Consider the following 19,645-nt stretch of genomic DNA (forward strand, 5'->3'; position numbering starts at 1 on the left):
AACAGCATAGTTCACCAATACACTTAGTCTAAGTTTCATCACATTCGATGGATCGTTTTGAGTGATAGCAATCTCTGTGTTATTTCTTTGATTTATGGACAATAGTGAACAACAGGGATGCAGTGTCAAGAGTACACCCATCAGTGAAAATGCCTGTCGGGTTGCCACTTATTTGATGCCTTTGCCATTACGAATCATTTCCCGTCATGAGACCTATTTGTTACAAATTGTTGTTATTTTCTCAGAAATGACACCATGACACAATGACTTCTTAAAAGTTCAAGTGAAATGTCATTGAAAATGAAAAAAACAGCAGTGTCCATTTTGTTGTTGTTGTGGTCTTCAATCCTGAGACTGGTTTGATGCAGCTCCCCATGCTACTCTATCCTGTGCAAGCTTCTTCATCTACCAGTACCTACTGCAACCTACATCCTTCTGGATCTGCTTAGTGTATTCATCTCTTGGCCTCCCTCTACGATTTTTACCCTCCACGCTGCCCTCTAGTACTAAATTGGTGATCTCTTGATGCCTCAGAACATGTCCTACCAACCGATCCCTCATTCTAGTCAAGTTGTGCCACAAACTTCTCTTCTCCCCAATCCTTTTCAATACCTCCTCATTAGTTATGTGATCTACCCATCTAATCTTCAGCATTCTTCTGTAACATCACATTTCGAAAGCTTCTATTTTCTTCTTGTCCAAACTATTTATCGTCCACGTTTCACTTCCATACATGGCTACACTCCTACAAATACACTCCTGGAAATTGAAATAAGAACATCGTGAATTCATTGTCCCAGGAAGGGGAAACTTTATTGACACATTCCTGGGGTCAGATACATCACATGATCACACTGACAGAACCACAGGCACATAGACACAGGCAACAGAGCATGCACAATGTCGGCACTAGTACATTGTATATCCACCTTTCGCAGCAATGCAGGCTGCTATTCTCCCATGGAGACGATCGTAGAGATGCTGGATGTAGTCCTGTGGAACGGCTTGCCATGCCATTTCCACCTGGCGCCTCAGTTGGACCAGCGTTCGTGCTGGACGTGCAGACCGCGTGAGACGACGCTTCATCCAGTCCCAAACATGCACAATGTGGGACAGATCCAGAGTTCTTGCTGGCCAGTGTAGTTGACTTACACCTTCTAGAGCACGTTGGGTGGCACGGGATACATGCGGACGTGCATTGTCCTGTTGGAACAGCAAGTTCCCTTGCCGGTCTAGGAATGGTAGAACGATGGGTTCGATGACGGTTTGGATGTACCGTGCACTATTCAGTGTCCCCTCGACGATCACCAGAGGCGTACGGCCAGTGTAGGAGATCGCTCCCCACACCATGATGCCGGGTGTTGGCCCTGTGTGCCTCGGTCGTATGCAGTCCTGATTGTGGCGCTCACCTGCACGGCGCCAAACACGCATACGACCATCATTGGCACCAAGGCAGAAGCGACTCTCATCGCTGAAGACGACACGTCTCTATTCGTCCCTCCATTCACGCCTGTCGCGACACCACTGGAGGCGGGCTGCACGATGTTGGGGCGTGAGCGGAAGACGGCCTAAGGGTGTGGGGGGCCGTAGCCCAGCTTCATGGAGACTGTTGCGAATGGTCCTCGCCGATACCCCAAGAGCAACAGTGTCCCTAATTTGCTGGGAAGTGGCGGTGCGGTCCCCTACGGCACTGCGTTGGATCCTACGTCTTGGCGTGCATCCGTGCGTCGCTTCGGTCCGGTCCCAGGTCGACTGGCACGTGCACCTTCCACCGACCACTGGCGACAACATCGATGTATTGTGGAGACATCACGCCCCACGTGTTGAGCAATTCGGCGGTACGTCCACCCGGCCTCCCGCATGCCCACTATACGCCCTCCCTCAAAGTCCGTCAACTGCACATACGGTTCACGTCCACGCTGTCGCGGCATGCTACCAGTGTTAAAGACTGCGATGGAGCTCCGTATGCCACGGCAAACTGGCTGACACTGACGGCGGCGGTGCACAAATGCTGCGCAGCTAGCGCCATTCGACGGCCAACACCGCGGTTCCTGGTGTGTCCACTGTGCCGTGCGTGTGATCATTGCTTGTACAGCCCTCTCGCAGTGTCCGGAGCAAGTATGGTGGGTCTGACACACCGGTGTCAATGTGTTCTTTTTTCCATTTCCAGGAGTGTACTTTCAGAAACGACTTCCTGATATTTAAATCTATACTCGATGTTAACAAATTTCTCTTCTTCAAAAACGCTTTCCTTGCCATTGCCAGTCTACATTTTATATCCTCTCTATTTCGACCATCATCAGTTATTTTGCTCCCAAAATAGCAAAACTCCTTTACTACTTTAAGTGTCTCATTTCCTAATCTAATACCCTCAACATCACCCGACGTAATTCTAATACATTCCATTATCCTCGTTTTGCTTTTTTTGATGTTCATCTTACATCCTCCCTTCAAGACACTATCCATTCTGTTCAACTGCTCTTCAAAGTCCTTTGCTGTCTCTGAAAGAATTACAATGTTATCAGCGAACCTCAAAGTTTTTATTTCTTCTCCATGGATTTTAATACTTACTCCGAATTTTTCTTTTGTTTCCTAGAGTGCTTGCTCAATATACAGATTGAATAACATCGGGGAGAGGCTACAACCCTGTCTCATTCCCTACCCAACCACTGCTTCCCTTTCATACCCCTCAACTCTTATAACTGCCATTTGGTTTCTATACAAATTGTAAATAGGCTTTCGCTCCCTATATTTTACCCCTGCCACCTTCAGAATTTGAAAGAAAGTATTCCAGTCAACATTGTCAAAAGCTTTCTCTACGTCTATAAATGCTAGAAACATAGGTTTGTCTTTCCTCTATCTAGCTTCTAAGATAAGCCGTAGCATCAGTATTGCCTCACGTGTTCCAATATTTCTACTGAATCCAAACTGATCTTCCCCAAGGTCGGCTTCGACTAGTTTTTCCATTCGTCTGTAAAGAATTCGTGTTAGTATTTTGCTGCCGTGTCTTATTAGACTGATAGATCGTTAATTTTCACATTTGTCAATACCTGCTTTCTTTGGGATTGGAATTATTGTATTCTTCTTGAAGTCTGGGGGTATTTCGCCTGTCTCATACATATTGCTCACCAGATGGTAGAGTTTTGTCAGGACTGGCTCTCCCAAGGCTGTGAGTAGTTCTAATGGAATGTTGTATACTCCTGGGGCCTTGTTTCGACTCAGGTCTTTCAGTGCTCTGTCTAACTCACCACACAGTATCATATCTCCCATTTCATCTTCATCTACATCCTCTTCCATTTCCATAATATTGTCCTCAAGTAGATCGCCCTTATACAGACCCTCTTCTATATACTCCTTCCACCTTTCAGAAAGTCGTTTCTGAAAGTATTTGTATGGAGTGTATCCATGTATGGAAGTGAAACGTGGACGATAAATAGTTTGGACAAGAAGAGAATAGAAGCTTTCGCAATGTGTCCATTTTATGCAAACGTATTACTATGTTTATTAAAAATAGAGCCCGATGTGAAATGTAAAGTAATGAGAATATAATTCAAGGGAATAAGCATCGATAAGGTATCGCATCATAAACACAACAATCATATTTTGTGAAATGTCATTGAAAATGAAAACAGCGGTGTCCATTTTATGCAAACGTATTACTTTGTCTATTAAAAATAGAGCACTTACCGAAGTGAAATGTAAAGTAATGAGAATTTGACGTGTGGGATGGTGCTCTATCTTGGTGAAAGAGGTCTTTTGTGTGTGCCAAACTTGGTCTTTTTCAGTCAACGGAAGTTTCAAACGGTCCAACAATGATGCATAACAGAGTCCAGTCATGGTTCTGTACTTCCTGGATAATCCCAAAAAACAGTGGCCATCATCTTAGCAGCTGACAAAATGGTCTTTGCCTTCTTCGGTGCACTTTCACCGACTTTGTCCACGGTTTTGGCTGACTTTTGCACTCGGAAATTTATCCACTTCTGTTTGGATGTTTACGGTAGTCAAACACTTCAGATGAAAATGTTTAATAACTACACGAAACTCGGTTTTCCCCATTTTAAATCTCAGTCAGCACATCGACTAACTCAGATGGCTGTCAACAATGCACCGTACGCTTATTTGATTCTTGAAATAATCAGGCTTACCAAGAAAAACTTTCCATTCTTTCATGGAAATTTACCAGGCTTATCAAACACCCTCGTATATTGTTGTTACATCAATACAAATGAACCCCCGAGACACTCTAAAAGTCTAAAGCATTGAAAGTCTTCAAGGTTTTGACAATCACTACGATATTAAAGCCATGTTTCTTATACACACATCAAAAAAGGTTTTGCATCACCTCGGTTCCGAGAGTTCCGGAACCTGTACAGAAAATTGGAAGAGAGACCAACATAAGCATCATTTCCGCCCTTTTTACTGCTCATGAAAACCACACATTGCATGTTTTACCACCATACAGCGAAACCTTCAGAGATGGTGGTCCAGATTGCTGTACACACCGGTATCTGTAACATCCAGTAGCACGTCCTCTCCCATTGGTGTATGCCTGTATTCGTCGTGGCATATTATCCACAAGTTCATCAAGGCACTGTTGGTCCAGATTGTCCCACTCCTCAAAGGCGATTCGGCGTAGATCCCTCAGAGTGGTTGGTGGGTCACGTCGTCCATAAACAGCCCTTTTCAATCTATCCCAAGCATGATCGATAGGGTCCTTGTCTGGAGAACATACTGGCCACTCTAGTCGAGCGATGTCGTTATCCTGAAGGAAGTCATTCACAAGATGTGCACGATGGGGACGCGAACTGTCATCCATGAAGACGAATGCCTCGCCAATATGCTGTCGATATGGTTGCACTATCGGTCGGAGGATGGCATTCACGTATCGCACAGCCGTTACCGCGCCTTCCATGATCACCAGCGGCGAATGTCGGCCCCACATAATGCCACTCCAAAACAGCAGGGAACCTTGCTGCACTCGCTGGACAGTGTGTCTAAGGAGTCGAGCCTGACCAGGTTGCCTCCAAACGCGTCTCCGACGATTGCCTGGCTGAAGACATATGCGACACTCATCAGTGAAGAGAAGGTGATGCCAATCTTGAGCGGTCCATTCGGCATGTTGTTCGGCCCATCTGTACCGTGCTGCATGGTGTCGTGGTTACAAAGATGGACCTTCCTGTTGACGATGGGAGTGAAGTTGCGTATCATGCAGCCTATTGCGCACAGTTTGAGTCGTAACATGACGTCCTGTGGCTGCACGAAAAGCATTATTCAACATGACGGCGTTGCTGTCAGGGTTCCTCCTAGCCATAATTCGTACGTAGCGTTAATCAACTGCAGGAGTAGCCCTTGGGCGCCCTGAGCGAGGCAGGCCATTGACAGTTCCTGTCTCTCTGTATCTCCTCCATGTCCGAAAAACATCGCTTTGGTTCACGCCGAGACGCCTGGACACTTCCCTTTTTGGTCCTGGAGGAGGTTCGAGTTCTCCCTCGGGTGTGTGTGTTTGCTCTTAGGATAATTTAGATTAAGTCGTGTGTAAGCTTAGGGACTGATGACCTTAGCAGTTAAGTCCCAAGATTTCACACACACTTTTGAACTTCTCTTGTTGAGAGCCCTTCCTGGCACAAAGTAACAGTGCGGATGCCATGGATCCGCGGTATTGACGGTCTAAGCATGGTTGAACAACAGACAATACGAGCCGTGTACCTTCTTCCTGGTGGAATGACTGGAACTGATCGGCTGTCTGGCCCCCTCCGTCTAATAGGCGCTGCTCACACATGTTTGTTTACAACTTTGGGTGGGTTTAATTAACTTTCTGAACAGTCAAAGCGACTGTGTCTGTGATAGAGTATCCAAAGTCAACGTCTATTTTCTGGAGTTCTGGGAACCGGGGTAATGCAACACTTTTTTATATGTGTATTTCAAGTTTTAGTGATCTCAGACGCCATAGTTTCGCTCTGCGGATATTGATACAAGTCGATATAAGTTGTCGGAGCTAAGATTGGACCTCAGAGGAATGTGACGTGTGGAGAAAGCAGGAAGGAGAACTTCTCGCTACGTTGAGAAAGGACGTAACAGGGGAAATATTCACTACGTTTACATGCGACACGTCTTCCGGAAGACGAAAACCGAATTTCGGAAACCGTTTTTCGCTATCGTGTTTACATTTTAAGGCCTGAAGCGGATTTGCTAGCCCAGTCAAATATGGCGGCTGGAAAACAGTTGATGCAGTTTCTGATTCAGTCAACACAATCGTTATTTCGCTTCATTTAAATATTACAGGTAGACAGCTTCATGCTCAGTCTAATATTTCTGCTTCTGCTTTACTGCACAATAAGTTTTTATTCATCGAATATTCTGAAAACAAGACGCAACTTGACAACCCAGCACGTTTCAAAACCCGTTGCATTTACATGGTAGCAATAATCGATTGCGGACTTGTAGAACAGGCACCTAGAAGCGGATTTCCAGAAGCAATTTTGAAGTGTTTTTATGACCATCCAGAAGCAGTATTGGGAAATCGTTTTACGAAATCCGGTTTTTGGTGCCCCATACAGATGGGTTCATTATCTGTCTGCTATGTATAGATGCCGCTTTAAGTGTGTGCGCACGCAGATAATCAGTAGCTATGGTATAAATTACACACGAAAGCAACAAGGTTATGTGAAAACATATCATAGAGTTGTTCATGTTCAAACGCACTCGTTACGCTATTTATTTTTGAGTTGACACACACAACACGAAACGCTGCACTGCTATGGTGCTACGACTGTTAGATCACAGAAGTTGACAGCAGTCGTAAACATAAAAGAGTCGACGCGAAGGGTACCGACATGAACAGATAACTAGAGATCCGAAGAGCAATTTTGCATCGACAGCTTATAGACGTCGTGCCACTTCTAGCTGCTGCAAAACTTTACAGTCTAGACAGTCAATGTAAGTGTTCAACAGGCAAAATTTAATCTCATATTCATTACAAGTAATAGTTGCCATATTTTAATCGTGAACGCTGTAAACCCCCTAAGTAGAAGATGAAGGAAACTTCACTGTGTTCTCCCTACCCACGATCTCATTCCAATGTTTACAAAGAGTAATGCAAAAAAAATTGAAACTTTGTGGTACGTTCCATGGGACCAAACTGCTGAGGTCATCGGTCCCTAGGCTTACACGCTATTTAAACTTAATCTAACTTAAACTAACTTACGATAAGGACAACACACACACCCATGCCCAAGGGAGGACTCGAACCTCCGACGGGGGAGTCGCGCGAATCGTGGCAAGACGCCCCAGACCGCAAGGCTACCCCGTGCGGCCCAGAGTAATGCAGTATATGTACAATTAATGAGGTTACATCGTAAACTTCGATGATGTAGTGCTCTTGAGGTGAAGTGATATGTTAACTACTGTCGCTGTTTGCCACGGTAAAACTCGCATTGCTATTAACTGGTCTATTGAGAACTATAAGTAACTTTTTCTGCTATAAAATGCAGGTCGTAGTAGACATCCCTCACCATATGACGCATGTTCAATGTCAAATTTACGTTAATACTATAACTGAAGTAACATGTAATGCTCATTTCGCAAACTGTGTAATAATTTAAGCATATGACGTAGTTTGTCTAATACGCAGCTACTAAACTGCAGGAGTAACACCGTTCAAGAGTTCGCACTCTGATATTTGTATGCTCCGTCAGGTGGATGGTTCATACACTCTGGTAAGATTGTGCTGGGAAGCAATCCCGTTTAATATTTCTTCTTCATGACTTCGCAACAACTGATGTTTATGACATTCGGGAATGAGAAGTGAACCCTCGATGTTAGTCATGTCTCAAATAAATTTTATATGAATTTTCTAATGTAATCAGCTACGTGTCCCGACCCTAAATTCATCATCGTGATGAAGGAGACCCTCTTTTATTTCTCATTAACCATGCCAACCGCTCTTGTTCTGCACCACAAAGAGGTTTTCGAGTACACTGACACAGTGGTGACAAGGAAATGCATATCGCCATTTTTCCACATACTCTAGGGCGAACTCGAGTGATGAACGTTTTTCTCGCGCAAGAGGTAACTACACTATGTGATCAAAAGTATCCGGACACGTGGCTGAAAATGCCTTACAAATTCGTGGCATCCTCCATCGGCAATGCTGGAATTCAGTATGGTGTTGACCCACCCTTAGCCTTGATGACATCTTCCACTCTAGCAGGTGAACGTTCAATCAGGTGTTGGATGGTTTCTTGGGGAATGGCAGCCCACTCTTCATGGAGTGCTGCAGAGAGTATAGGTATTGGTGTCGGTCAGTTAGGCCTGGCACGAAGTCGGCGTTCCAAAACATCCCAAAGGTATTCTTCAGGACTCAGGTCAGGACTCTGTGCAGGTCAGCCCATTACACGGATGTTATTGTCTTGTAACCACTCCTCCACAGGACGTCCATTATGAACCGGTGCTCGATCGTGTTGAAAGATGCAATCGCCACCCGGAATTGCTCATCCAGTGGGAAGCAAGAAGGTGCTTAAAACATCAATGTAGGTCTGTGCTGTGATAGTGGGACACAAAAAAACAAGGGGTGCAAGCCCCCCTCCATGAAAAACACGGCCACACCATAACTCCGCCGCCTCCGAATTTTACTGTTGGCACTACACACGCTGGCAGATGACGTTCACCGGGCATTCGTCATACGCTCACCCTGCCACCTGGTCGCCACATTGTGTACCGTGATTCGTCGCTCCACACAACGTTTTTCCACTGTTCAGTCAGCCAATGTTTGCGCTCCTTACACCAAGCGAGGCGTCGTTTGGTATTTACGGGCGTGATGTGTGGCTTATGAGCAGCCACTCGACCACGAAATCCAAGTTTTCTCACTCCCCGCCTGTCATAGTACTTGCAGTGGATCCTGATGCATTTTGGAATTCCTGTGTAATGGTCTGGATAGATGTCTGCCTATTACACATTACGACTCTCTTCAACTGTCGTCCGCAGCTCGTGGTCGTGCGGTAGCGTTCTCGCTTACCACGCCCGGGTTCCCGGGTTCGATTCCCGGCGGGGTTAGGGATTTTCTCTGCCTTGTGGTGACTGGGTGTTGTGTGATGTCCTTAGGTTAGTTAGTTTTATGTAGTTCTAAGTTCTAGGGGACTGATGACCATAGATGTTAAATCCCATAGTGCTCAGAGCCATTTTTTTCTTCAACTGTCGGTGATCGGCGATAGGCAGTCAACAGAGGAGGTCGGTCTGTACGGTTTTGTGCTGTACGTGTCCCTCCACGTTTCCACTTCACTGTTACATCGGAAACAATATACCTAGGGATGCTTAGGAGTGTGGAAATCTCGTGTACAGGCGTACGACACAAGTGACACCGAATCACCTGACCACATTCGAAGTCCGTGTGTTCCGGGGAGCGCCCCATTCTGCCCTCTTACGATGTCTAATGACTATTGAGATCGTTGTTATGGAGTGCCTGGCAGTATGTGGCAGCACAGTGCGCCTAACATGAAAAACGTATGTTTGTGGGGGTATCCAGATACTTTTGATCACATTTCGGTACGTATGCGACAGCACAAAAAGGGGATTTTCTGGTGCTCATACGTCGAGTTCTGTCGGTGATAAACAAGTAGTGTCAAGTGTTTTGTATAGCCCTTGGGCTAGGGGCCATTTGCATACGCAACAGAAAGATTGTCTGTGTCGTTACCCTGCAGTACAGGGTCAAAGTATGAACATTACATACTTCCTCCTGCTTAGGCAAACGGAGCAAATCGGTTGGTTCTTTTTTGCATTTGATGTGGTCTTCGGTGGGGTTGATGGGACTTATGGATGCACCATTAACTCATGGGCGGTTCTTCGGAAAATTCCAAAAAAAGGTGTTTTTTTTACTATATTTTCCTTGTCATAAGTGGACCAAAACCCAGCCGAGGATTCCAGGATGGCTATGCACGGCATATGGCTGAAGGTTTTACGATATATTCCTAAAAAGTAGATCTCGAACATCCTTAAAAATTTCATGATATCTTTATCGGTTTCCGAGATACAGAGGTTCAAATTACCCTACTTCTACACTTAAAATCAGGTAGGAGCGAAATCTAAATAATGAATAACCGCAATAAATTGCTCAACTTTTAAAAAACCAGTTACGGATACCCAGACAGCTATGTGCAGCAAATGGCTGTAATTTATACGATAAATCCTAAGATCCGGATATCTAAAAATCTTGAAAATTTTCTTGTAAGGTGTCAGGCAAATCCAACACCTTCCATGAAAACCCTGACATGATAACAAATAAGGCAGTATGTCACATAGCTCCGAATAAATCCTGACATTAAATTAAGCAAAGTAATACGATCAACGAGTGAGCAAATGGAATACCATAGACTAACACAAGAACGCCTAAATGCATGTCATACCTTCCCACCATGAAACAGACGCAGTTCCGAGGGAAGAAACGAGAACAGAAGCCGAGAGCAGAGTCGTGTAGGCTAGGAGGTCCTACAGTAAGGGACGGACACCCACGTCGCCAGCTCACCGCCAGGACCACAACCCAGCCCATGTTAAAAGATAGAGCCTTCCAGAAAAACAGTATAGATCTTACGATAACACTAAAAGTACCACACCAGCTGAAAGTTTTAGTATGAGACTATACGCGTCTCTGTTATGATGCAAACGTTAAAAACATTGCCCCACCACGAAAAGTATAACGTTTCTCATTGGATAGACAGAATATTGGTAGGCGGAGCTCAAAGTTAACATTGAGACCCTGATTGGTCAGTTGAAAACTCAGCCAGATACCTTTTTTTAAACCAACTTCGGTAAATTGTAGTGAGAAGAAGTTAGGAGAGAGTTGCTTCCAAGACGGCGAGATGCATGGAGCTGCGCCAAACCGCCGCCCCCTGACGCTGCCTAAACACCAACAAGGTAATGAACGCACACGGTGCTGCCATAAGGCTTCACTCAGAACTGCAGAAGTATCATCTGTTACAACCCCTTTTTGTGTAATACTAGTACCGATCGTCAATTAAACTTTGTGATATTCACATTTGCTACTAGAAGTTAAAATCTGAAACGCGATGATTTTTCTGTTATATAATTATTGAGAAGCCACATCAGCCACTGTAATTTACGACAAGTTACGTAAGTAATTAAAGATAATTGAGGGTCACTGTAGACCATTTTTGATAGTTTTCTCTTTTAGAAACTTCATTTAAACCTAGATTATAGATGTGATGTGGCATAGGTCACCCTTCGATCCATTGTAGAACTTGGAAACCCATTCAGGGAATATTTGTTCACATTTTTGTTGAACGCAGTTGTTTTTTATCATCCTGTATTAAAATATTTCCTTTTATCAATAGTGCAATTTATAAACAATGTTTTGTGAGTAGAATAAAAATTCCAATGGTAAACTTAACTAATTTTTCGAGGTTATTTTACCAGCTAACTACAAATAAGAAAGCCTTGATCCCCTTCCACTAAATTGAGTTAGTATTAAGATTCTTTAACAGGGAGTGCAGTGGAGCTGACGCTGAAATCATTAAGTATTTGATTATATCATCGCTTCTCTCACTGAACTCTTCTGAACTCTACATGTCATGTGTGGTCTGGCGTCTCCTTACCAGCAACAGGTCCCAGGTTCAAACTAGTCAATTCCCTAAAAAAACACGCTCAGAGCGTCGTTGCGCGAAAGTGGTAGGGAGACACGACTTAAAACAAACAGACACCATGCAGAATGTTAGATTCTTCATATCTTACTCCTTTTCCGAGGTACAGAATTTCAAAATTACGTTCGTGAAATCTGCCATGAGGAGAAAATGTACTTTATAAAGTGACGTAGCGCGGGGAAATAAACTGTAAAGAGTCTCCGTTATCCTAGAAGCACAATGCTGCAGTACGAAAGCACAATCAAAATTATTTGCACATAAAATCTGCCCTGGGGTGTAAAATTAGTTTTGTGTTATTTCAATTTCATATAAGTAAACTATCTAAATTTTAGTGACTGGTACAGTTCTTTTCATATGAGTTACATGCCCTGCTGCAGCAGGGAAAATTAGGGAAACTGTGGAAAAATGCTCCTATCGGAAAAAGTAGACAAAAAAGCACAAAAATTTTGACAGTCCCCTTCGTTCTGTCCTACCACTATAGTCTCGTCTCATAGTCACTGTATTCCTCTTGCTCTCTATTACAGAAAATATGTCATTCCTTCCTTCCTACTGCTGTCGTCTCTTCTCATTGTCACTATCTCTCTGTTCCTCTCTGTCAGTGTCTCTTTCTCTCATTATCACTAGCTCTCACCCACTTCCACTTTTCATTTCTCTTTATTCTTTCCACCACCTAACCCCACCCTCCTCCCTCACACTATCTCTTCACTCTTTTTCCAGCAGTGTTCTCTCACTGCCTACTGTGTTCCACTGCCATTTTCGCCCTCTCTATACCACAACCACTGTCTACTATCTTCCAGTATTTATTACTTTTTCGTCTCTTTGTCACTGCCACTCTCTCCTTCTCCCTCAGCATAAAAAAACCGCAATTATGTTCGGACACCAAATTTTTTTGGGAAAGTTTTTAAAGGTGCTCAGGAAAGTAGACTGAGGCAATAGGTACCCCACTTATCAGTCGGAGGCTTTTAAATAACCAGGAACATATCTGCATTTTTTGCGCTCCCATAGGTGCATTTTTCCGCTGGTTATACTACGTTCGTAATCCATTCAGTCTAGAATATTTGTGGGCGACTAAAAAGTACGAAAGCATTGTGTTCTAACGCTCATAGTTGTTGGGATCCGTTGTGTGATCAAGTTTAGTGTAAACACACTCCCAGAATGAAATGAACAGAGATAGGCCATCGTGATTTGCAGCAGGGTGAATTATTGATCAGACTTCGTTGTCGGCCTCGACCATGGGGGTGCGCTTATAGGGAGAGTGCTTGACGCCGAACGAGAAGCTGGGCGGGTTCTTGGCGCGGTTGTACTCGGGCAGGTAGGCGCCGGGTCCCGGGTTCATGCCCCGGTCGCCCGGCGGGTAGTTGCGGCCCACGACGCTGTAGACGGGCGGCCGCTTGCGGGACACGGACATGTCGACGGCCGGGTAGCGCGCGGGTCCGGGCCCGATGTCTGGCCGCAGCGGCTTGGCGCGGCTCGCCCTGCAAGCAAGCACAACTGCCATCCTGCCGTGTGCAGGCAAAATGCAATATTCCTAACTTTCAACTCATACACCAAGGATAAGATTCTTCCATTTTCATAAGCTCAAAATCTGGCTCACATGTACGGGAAAAAAATCAGAATATAAAAGAAGAAGTTTTGCTATTATCCTGATGTCAGCCGAAAGTATACTAGTGAGGTATACGCTGCGCATATGATGTACTCAGTGAACATAATGTTGGCAGCACGTGTACACAAAAAATGGTTCAAATGGCTCTGAACACGATGGGACTTAACATCTATGGTCATCAGTCCCCTAGATCTTAAAACTACTTAAACCTAACTAACATAAGGACATCATACTGTCATCACGAGGTAGATAAAATCCCTCACCCCGCCAGGAACCGAACCCGTGAACCCGGGCGTGGGAAGCGAGAACGCTACCGCACGATTACGAGCTGCGGACACCTGTACACACCATCAGACTTTAGGCATTATGCGTTAGCCGTTAGCTGCTTACCATTTTCTAATACTACGAACTGACTGGCTGAAGGTAGGGAGGATAGCGGACTTGGGATACACACTGAGACGACCAAAGTCATGTGGTAGCTATAAGCACGTATACAGATGGCGGTAGTATCACGTACACAAGGTACAAAATTGCATTACATTGGCGGAGCTGTCCTCTGTACTCAAGTGATTCAAGTCAAAAGGTTTCCGATGCGATTATGGGTGGTTCAAAAATGGATCAAATGACTCTAAGCACTATGGGACTTAACATCTGAGGTCATCAGTCCCCTAGACTTAGAACTACGTAAGGACAGCACACACATCCATGCCCGACCGTTGCTACAGCGGCCGGCGATTATGCCAGCACGACGAGAATTAACAGACTTTGAACGCTGAATGGTAGTTGGAGCTGCACGCATCGGACATTCCATTTCGGAAATATTCCCAGATCCATAGTGTCAAGAGCGTGCCGAGAACACCAAATTTCAGGTATTATCCCTCACCACGGACAACGCCTTCACTTAACGCCCGAGAGCAACGGCGTTTGCGTGAAGTTCTCAGTACTAAAAGACAAGCAACACTGCATGAAATAACCGCAAAGCTCAATGTGGGACGTAACACGAACTTATCCATTAGCACATTGCGGTGTAATTTGGCGTTAATGTGCTATGGCAGCAGAAGACCGAGTTGAGTGGCTTTGCTAACAGCACACGTTGCTTTTAGCACCTATCCTGGTCTCGTGATTATATCGATTGGATCCTAGACGACTGTAAAACGTGGCCTGGTCGGATGGCCTGCAGTTACTCGGTTACTCGGAGACCATTTGCAACCATTCATAAACTTCATGTTCCCAAACAATGATGGAAATTTTGCGGAGCACAACGCACCATTTCTCCGGGCCACAATTTTTCTCGATTGATTTGAAAAACATTCTGGACAGTTCGAGCGAATGATTTGGCCACCCAGCTCGCCCGAAACGAATCCCATCGAACATTTATGGGGCATAAACGAGAGGTCAGTTCGTGCACGAAATCCAGTACCGGCAACATTTCCGCAATTATGGAGGGCTATAGAGGCAGCAGTCTCAATATTTCTGTGGAGGACTTAGAAACAACTTGTTGAGGCCATGCCACGTCGAACTGCAGCACTATGCCAGGCAAAAGGAAACTGAGCACGATATAAGGATGTATCCCACGACTTTTGTCACTCCAGTGTAACGTGTACAGTGTAATGTACTGTATATAAGTATACAGAGAGTCCATACTTAAAGCTCCAGTTACAACGCAATAGAAAGATAACCATTGCTCAGATCGACGTCAAATGTAAGCAGCATATTACTGACGCGACGGGTAGCGTCATGGAACACAAAAAATTTAACGAAAATTTTACAAGTAGCTAGCCCTGTAAGCATCTTAACGTAAATGACAGATGACTCGCAATCTGACGTTGAACATTACACAAACCGCACTGTTCAATGTTCATGACTGCACAAATTCGGCAATCAACAATTGTGGCTCTGTGAACTAGGTAATCCTATTCACCATGGAAAATCGGATGGAAAAAGTCGGTTATCCTCAGGCCGAAAACCATATAAAAGGCAAATGTCATCGGTTTTTAGTTGACCAGCGGCCAAAAACGGCATAAAAAGTGAAATGACATCGGTTTTTAACTGTTCCAGACCCAAAACCGCAAAAAAGGAAAATTACATCTGTTTCTAACTGTTCTTTAGACTACCCCAAGAAACCGTCGATATGCTGTCCGCTGCTTTCTGCCACAAACTGAAATCGAGAAACGCAAGTCTCACAGCAGAACGGACTGTCTCGGGGGTCACGTCCAGAATGTGTTGCATAATGCGTGCCTACAATTCAGCTAGGTTCGTAACTGAACACAATATCTATCAGATAAACCCCAGCCAAAAGTCACACGGATTACGTCAGGTGATATGGACGGGTAGGATGTAGGGAAACGAGGACTGATAACTCCATCATCTCCGAAATGCTTCTGCAGCAGCCGCTCCACTGGCTGCGTAATGTGCAGAGGAGCACTGTCTTACATAAAAATGTTAATACCGACACATCCACGCTGTTGAAGGGTTGGAATGACGTTGGTGTGAAAAAGAATCTCATAACGCGTACCAGTGAGGGTACAGTTAACAGGACCAGCAGAACTCATCTCCTCTAAAAAATACGGACCTACAATAAACGATGCTGTCAATTCGCACCACACAGTTACCTTTGCAGAATGAAGTGGTACCGGGTGACGTGCGTGGGGGTTTTCCGTTGCCCATATTCTGCAATTCTGCGTATTGACATGTCATTGGAAATGGTGATGGGCGTCGTCTGTCCATAGAGTGTTCCCTGGCCATTCATTGTAGACTTCCATGCGAGCAAGAAATTCCAGAGCGAACGTTTGTCTTGCTGGCAGGTCAGCAGGAAGCAACTGGTGAACATGGATGATTTTGTTTGGATAGCAATGCAGTATGTTTCGTAGGATTTTCTACACCGAGCTGACATGCATTTGCAACGTTACGGCAATTCCCTGTGCATTTTCACATTAAAATTTCGGAGGCATTACTTTACAAAACGCCCTCGTATTTACAATTTTGTTTTGCTCTCTACATAACAGAAAATACTTCATTACAAAAGATACTGATGTGTACTGCTTACAGCATTTACGCCTACATCTAGCAGCGTCATCTGCTAGCACATATCCCGCGTATTCCTACGTCGAGCAATGATGTTACTGGTCTAGTTTCAGGCTGGTTTGTAACACTGCAAATTTGTTGTCGTGAGATACGACAAAATATTGCACCACTGGTGTTAAGTACGTTCTTCCGACTGTACATGTGCCTTTTTGTGTAGCATTGCCAATTTCTTCTGGTTTTAGAGTGTTTTTATTATTTTTACCAGTACATTTTCGCTAACTATGTCGAATCTTATGTGGTTCCTGAGGATGATGGGTTTTAGAAGATGGCCTGTTTTCATGCATTTGTGGTTTGACAGCATGTCATGTTTTTGCCACATTGTACTCCATGAATGTATTGCCTGGGATGTAGTTGTGCATATTTTTTTACAGCTTTTGCCACGTAGCTGTTAGCTAGCATCAGAAGTTTCAATAACGAGGTGTGCTGAAAAGCAATGTTTTCCAATTCATTATGTGAAAACTCTTAAAAGATTTTTAGATAAAAAATACGCTGCTACCATTGTACATCTTTATTCTTCATGTCTACGTATTTGCAGCCCTATGCAGCTAGAGGGTTCCGAATTGTGACGTGTAACGTGGTGGTGTGTGATGTAACTATGCCGGTGCGTAAGAAAGCGTAATTGACTTTTGAATTCGAAGAGTTCTACATACCATGGAGCACCCTCTTCTTCAACATGTCAAAGCCAGAACACAAACGAGCGTTGCGACACCTGTAACATGACTCCTTGGTTTCACTGTTCTCGATCGTCATTTACTTTTGTAAAAATACAGTTTTCATTTTGCATGTGTGAAAGTTTTACAGTGTGTAGATACATCCTTCCCACTTGTTTTCAAACTTAGTTGAACCTGTTTCCGTGAGTGGCACCGTCACAGCATGTCTTCAAGATGGCTGCTATACTTGACGTTCGTCAGAAACAACGTGCTGTCACAGAATTCCTGTGCTGTGAAAACGAGACAGTTGGAAACATCCACAAGAAGTTGAAAAAGGTGTATGGAGATGCTGCTGTCGATCGCAGTACAAAATGGTTCAAATGCCTCTGAGCACTATAGGACTTAACATCTGTGGTCATCAGTCCCCTAGAACTTAGAACTACTTAAACCTAACTAACCTAAGGACATCACACACATGCATGCCCGAGGCAGGATTCGAACATGCGACCGTAGTGGTCTCGCGGTTCCAGACAGAAGCGCCTAGAACCGCACGGCCACACCGGCCGGCGATCGCAGTAAAGTTAGTCGGTGGGCAAGCAGATTATGTGACGAAAGCGGGCACGGCAATATTAAGGATTGTCCTCGCAGTGGCAGGCCTCGTTCTGCACACACTCCAGACAATGAGCAGAGAGTTAACGAATTGGTGACTGCTGACAGACGCATCACAGTGAACAAATTGTCACGCTACGTTGGGATAGGGGAAGGAAGTGTTTCCAGAATACTGAAAGTGTTGGCGTTAAAAAAGGTTTGTACCAGGCGGATTCCCAGGATGTTGACAGTGGCTCACAAATAAACAAGAAAAATGGTATGCAGCGAACTTTTGGAACAGTACGAGAATGGTGGAGAAAAATTTCTTGAAAGAATTGTGACAGGTGATGAAACATAGCTCCATCAATTTTCACCAGAGACGAAGAGGCAATCAATGGTGTGGCATCATGCAAATTCACCTGCGAAAAAAAAAATTCAAAACCACACCTTCTGCTGGAACAGTTATGGCTAAGGTGTTTTTCGATTCCGGAGGACTCTTGCTTGTGGACATCATGCCAAGTGGAACCACCATAAATTCTGATGCATATGTGACGACACTGAAGAAATTTCAAGCTCGACTGAGTCGTGTTCGACCACATCGGCAAAAGCAGGATGTTTTGCTGTTGCAAAACAATGCACGGCCACATGTCAGTCAAAAAACATGTTAGCGATCACAAAACTCGGATGGACGACACTGAAACACCCACCTTACAGTCCTGACTTGGCTCCATGTGACTATCGTCACTTTGGGAAACTGAAAGACTCTCTTCGTGCAACAAGGTTTGAAAATGATGACTGCCTTGTGCACGCTGCCAAACAGTGGCTCCAACAGGTTGGTCTAAAATTTTACTGTGCGGGTATACAGGCGCTGGTTCCAAGACGGGGTAAGGCAGTTGAGAGGGATGGAAATTATGTGAAGAAATGAAAATATTGTTCCTAAAGGATGTCTCTACACAGTGTAAAACTTTCAAACATGTAGAATAAAAGATGGACTTAAAAAGAAAATAGTGTGCATTTCTTTTGGAGTGACCCTTGTACGAGTATGTAGGCATGAAGAAAAAGATGTGGACTGTTAATAATATCTGTTTTACTTAAAAAACTTTAAGTGTTTTCACATAAAAATTCGGCCATTAATTTTCAGCACGTCCTCGTATGTACGCATGCGCTCGTGTGTGTGTGTGTGTGTGTGTGTGTGTGTGTGTGTGTGTTGTTGTTGTAAGTAGGGGCAGGCTACTGTGAGCAGTTAAGCAGAGATGTTCTGGGGGGGGGGGGGGGGGGGGTGAGGTTCGCCGGCGTACAGCAAGTAGTCAGTGAGCAGTGAAGCAATATGCATAAATAGTGTGTCAAGCCAGCGGGGCAGCAGAGCAGATCTCGGCACTCACATGGTGTAGGCGGGTGCCGACGTCTTGATTGGCTGGCTGGGCCCCAGGTATTCGGGCAAGACGTAAACGTTGGGCGCCGGGTTGAAGTCCTCGCTGCGCAGCTTGGTGCGGTCGCCCAGGCTGTAGGCCGGCGCGCGGTCCGTCCGCATCGGCGGCACCTCCTCCGTCAGGTAGGCGGGGGGGCCCGGCACGTTGAGGCGCGCTGCGGCACACAGCAGGGTCAGAGCGTGGGAGTTTAACGTATCATGATGGGATGCAGTACAGTCACCTTTTTCCAGTAATATTTGGCAGAATTCAACCGTATTTTTGGCCTAGACACAAGTCAGCAAAGTGTTTCGAGAGAAAGTGATCTCATTATCAAGTAGTAAACCTCAGCTCAAGAGGTTAAGGGGGGTAGGACGTCAAACGGGCCGACTTGGAGCAGGAGAGGCACCATACATTTTAATTTCCACTGTCTATACTTTTACAAATAAATTCTTAAAACTTTGTCAACACGACCAGGAAGGATTCAGGATTCAAACTCATAGCAATGTAAGTTCAAAAGTATAACAAAATAAATTTTTTTTACGAGTGAAATTTCATCATTGTTTCACTTACTATTGGTTGCATTTGTTGCTATAAGTACACGTTTTTTCACAAGTAAGAGAGATTCTTCGATGAATTTTGCACAGCATACAAGCCATACTTACA

General features: G+C 44.7%; 1 protein-coding gene across 1 annotated transcript in view; it reads right to left on the reverse strand.

Moving 5' to 3' along the window:
- Nucleotides 1–12,754: 12,754 nt before the first annotated feature.
- The window catches only part of LOC126365796 (outer dense fiber protein 3-like), a 52,628-nt gene continuing 45,737 nt past the window's right edge, over nucleotides 12,755–19,645 (reverse strand). Inside the window, exons 3-4 of the mRNA XM_050008378.1 lie at nucleotides 18,956–19,157; nucleotides 12,755–13,123 (exon numbers count right to left, since the gene is read on the reverse strand). Coding sequence (XP_049864335.1) covers nucleotides 12,856–13,123; nucleotides 18,956–19,157 — 470 coding nt within the window. The 3' untranslated portion in view covers nucleotides 12,755–12,855. The remainder of the gene's footprint in view (nucleotides 13,124–18,955; nucleotides 19,158–19,645) is intronic.

This window comes from Schistocerca gregaria, chromosome 4, assembly GCF_023897955.1.
Source record: "Schistocerca gregaria isolate iqSchGreg1 chromosome 4, iqSchGreg1.2, whole genome shotgun sequence".
In the NCBI taxonomy this organism is placed as follows: Eukaryota; Metazoa; Arthropoda; class Insecta; order Orthoptera; family Acrididae; genus Schistocerca; species Schistocerca gregaria.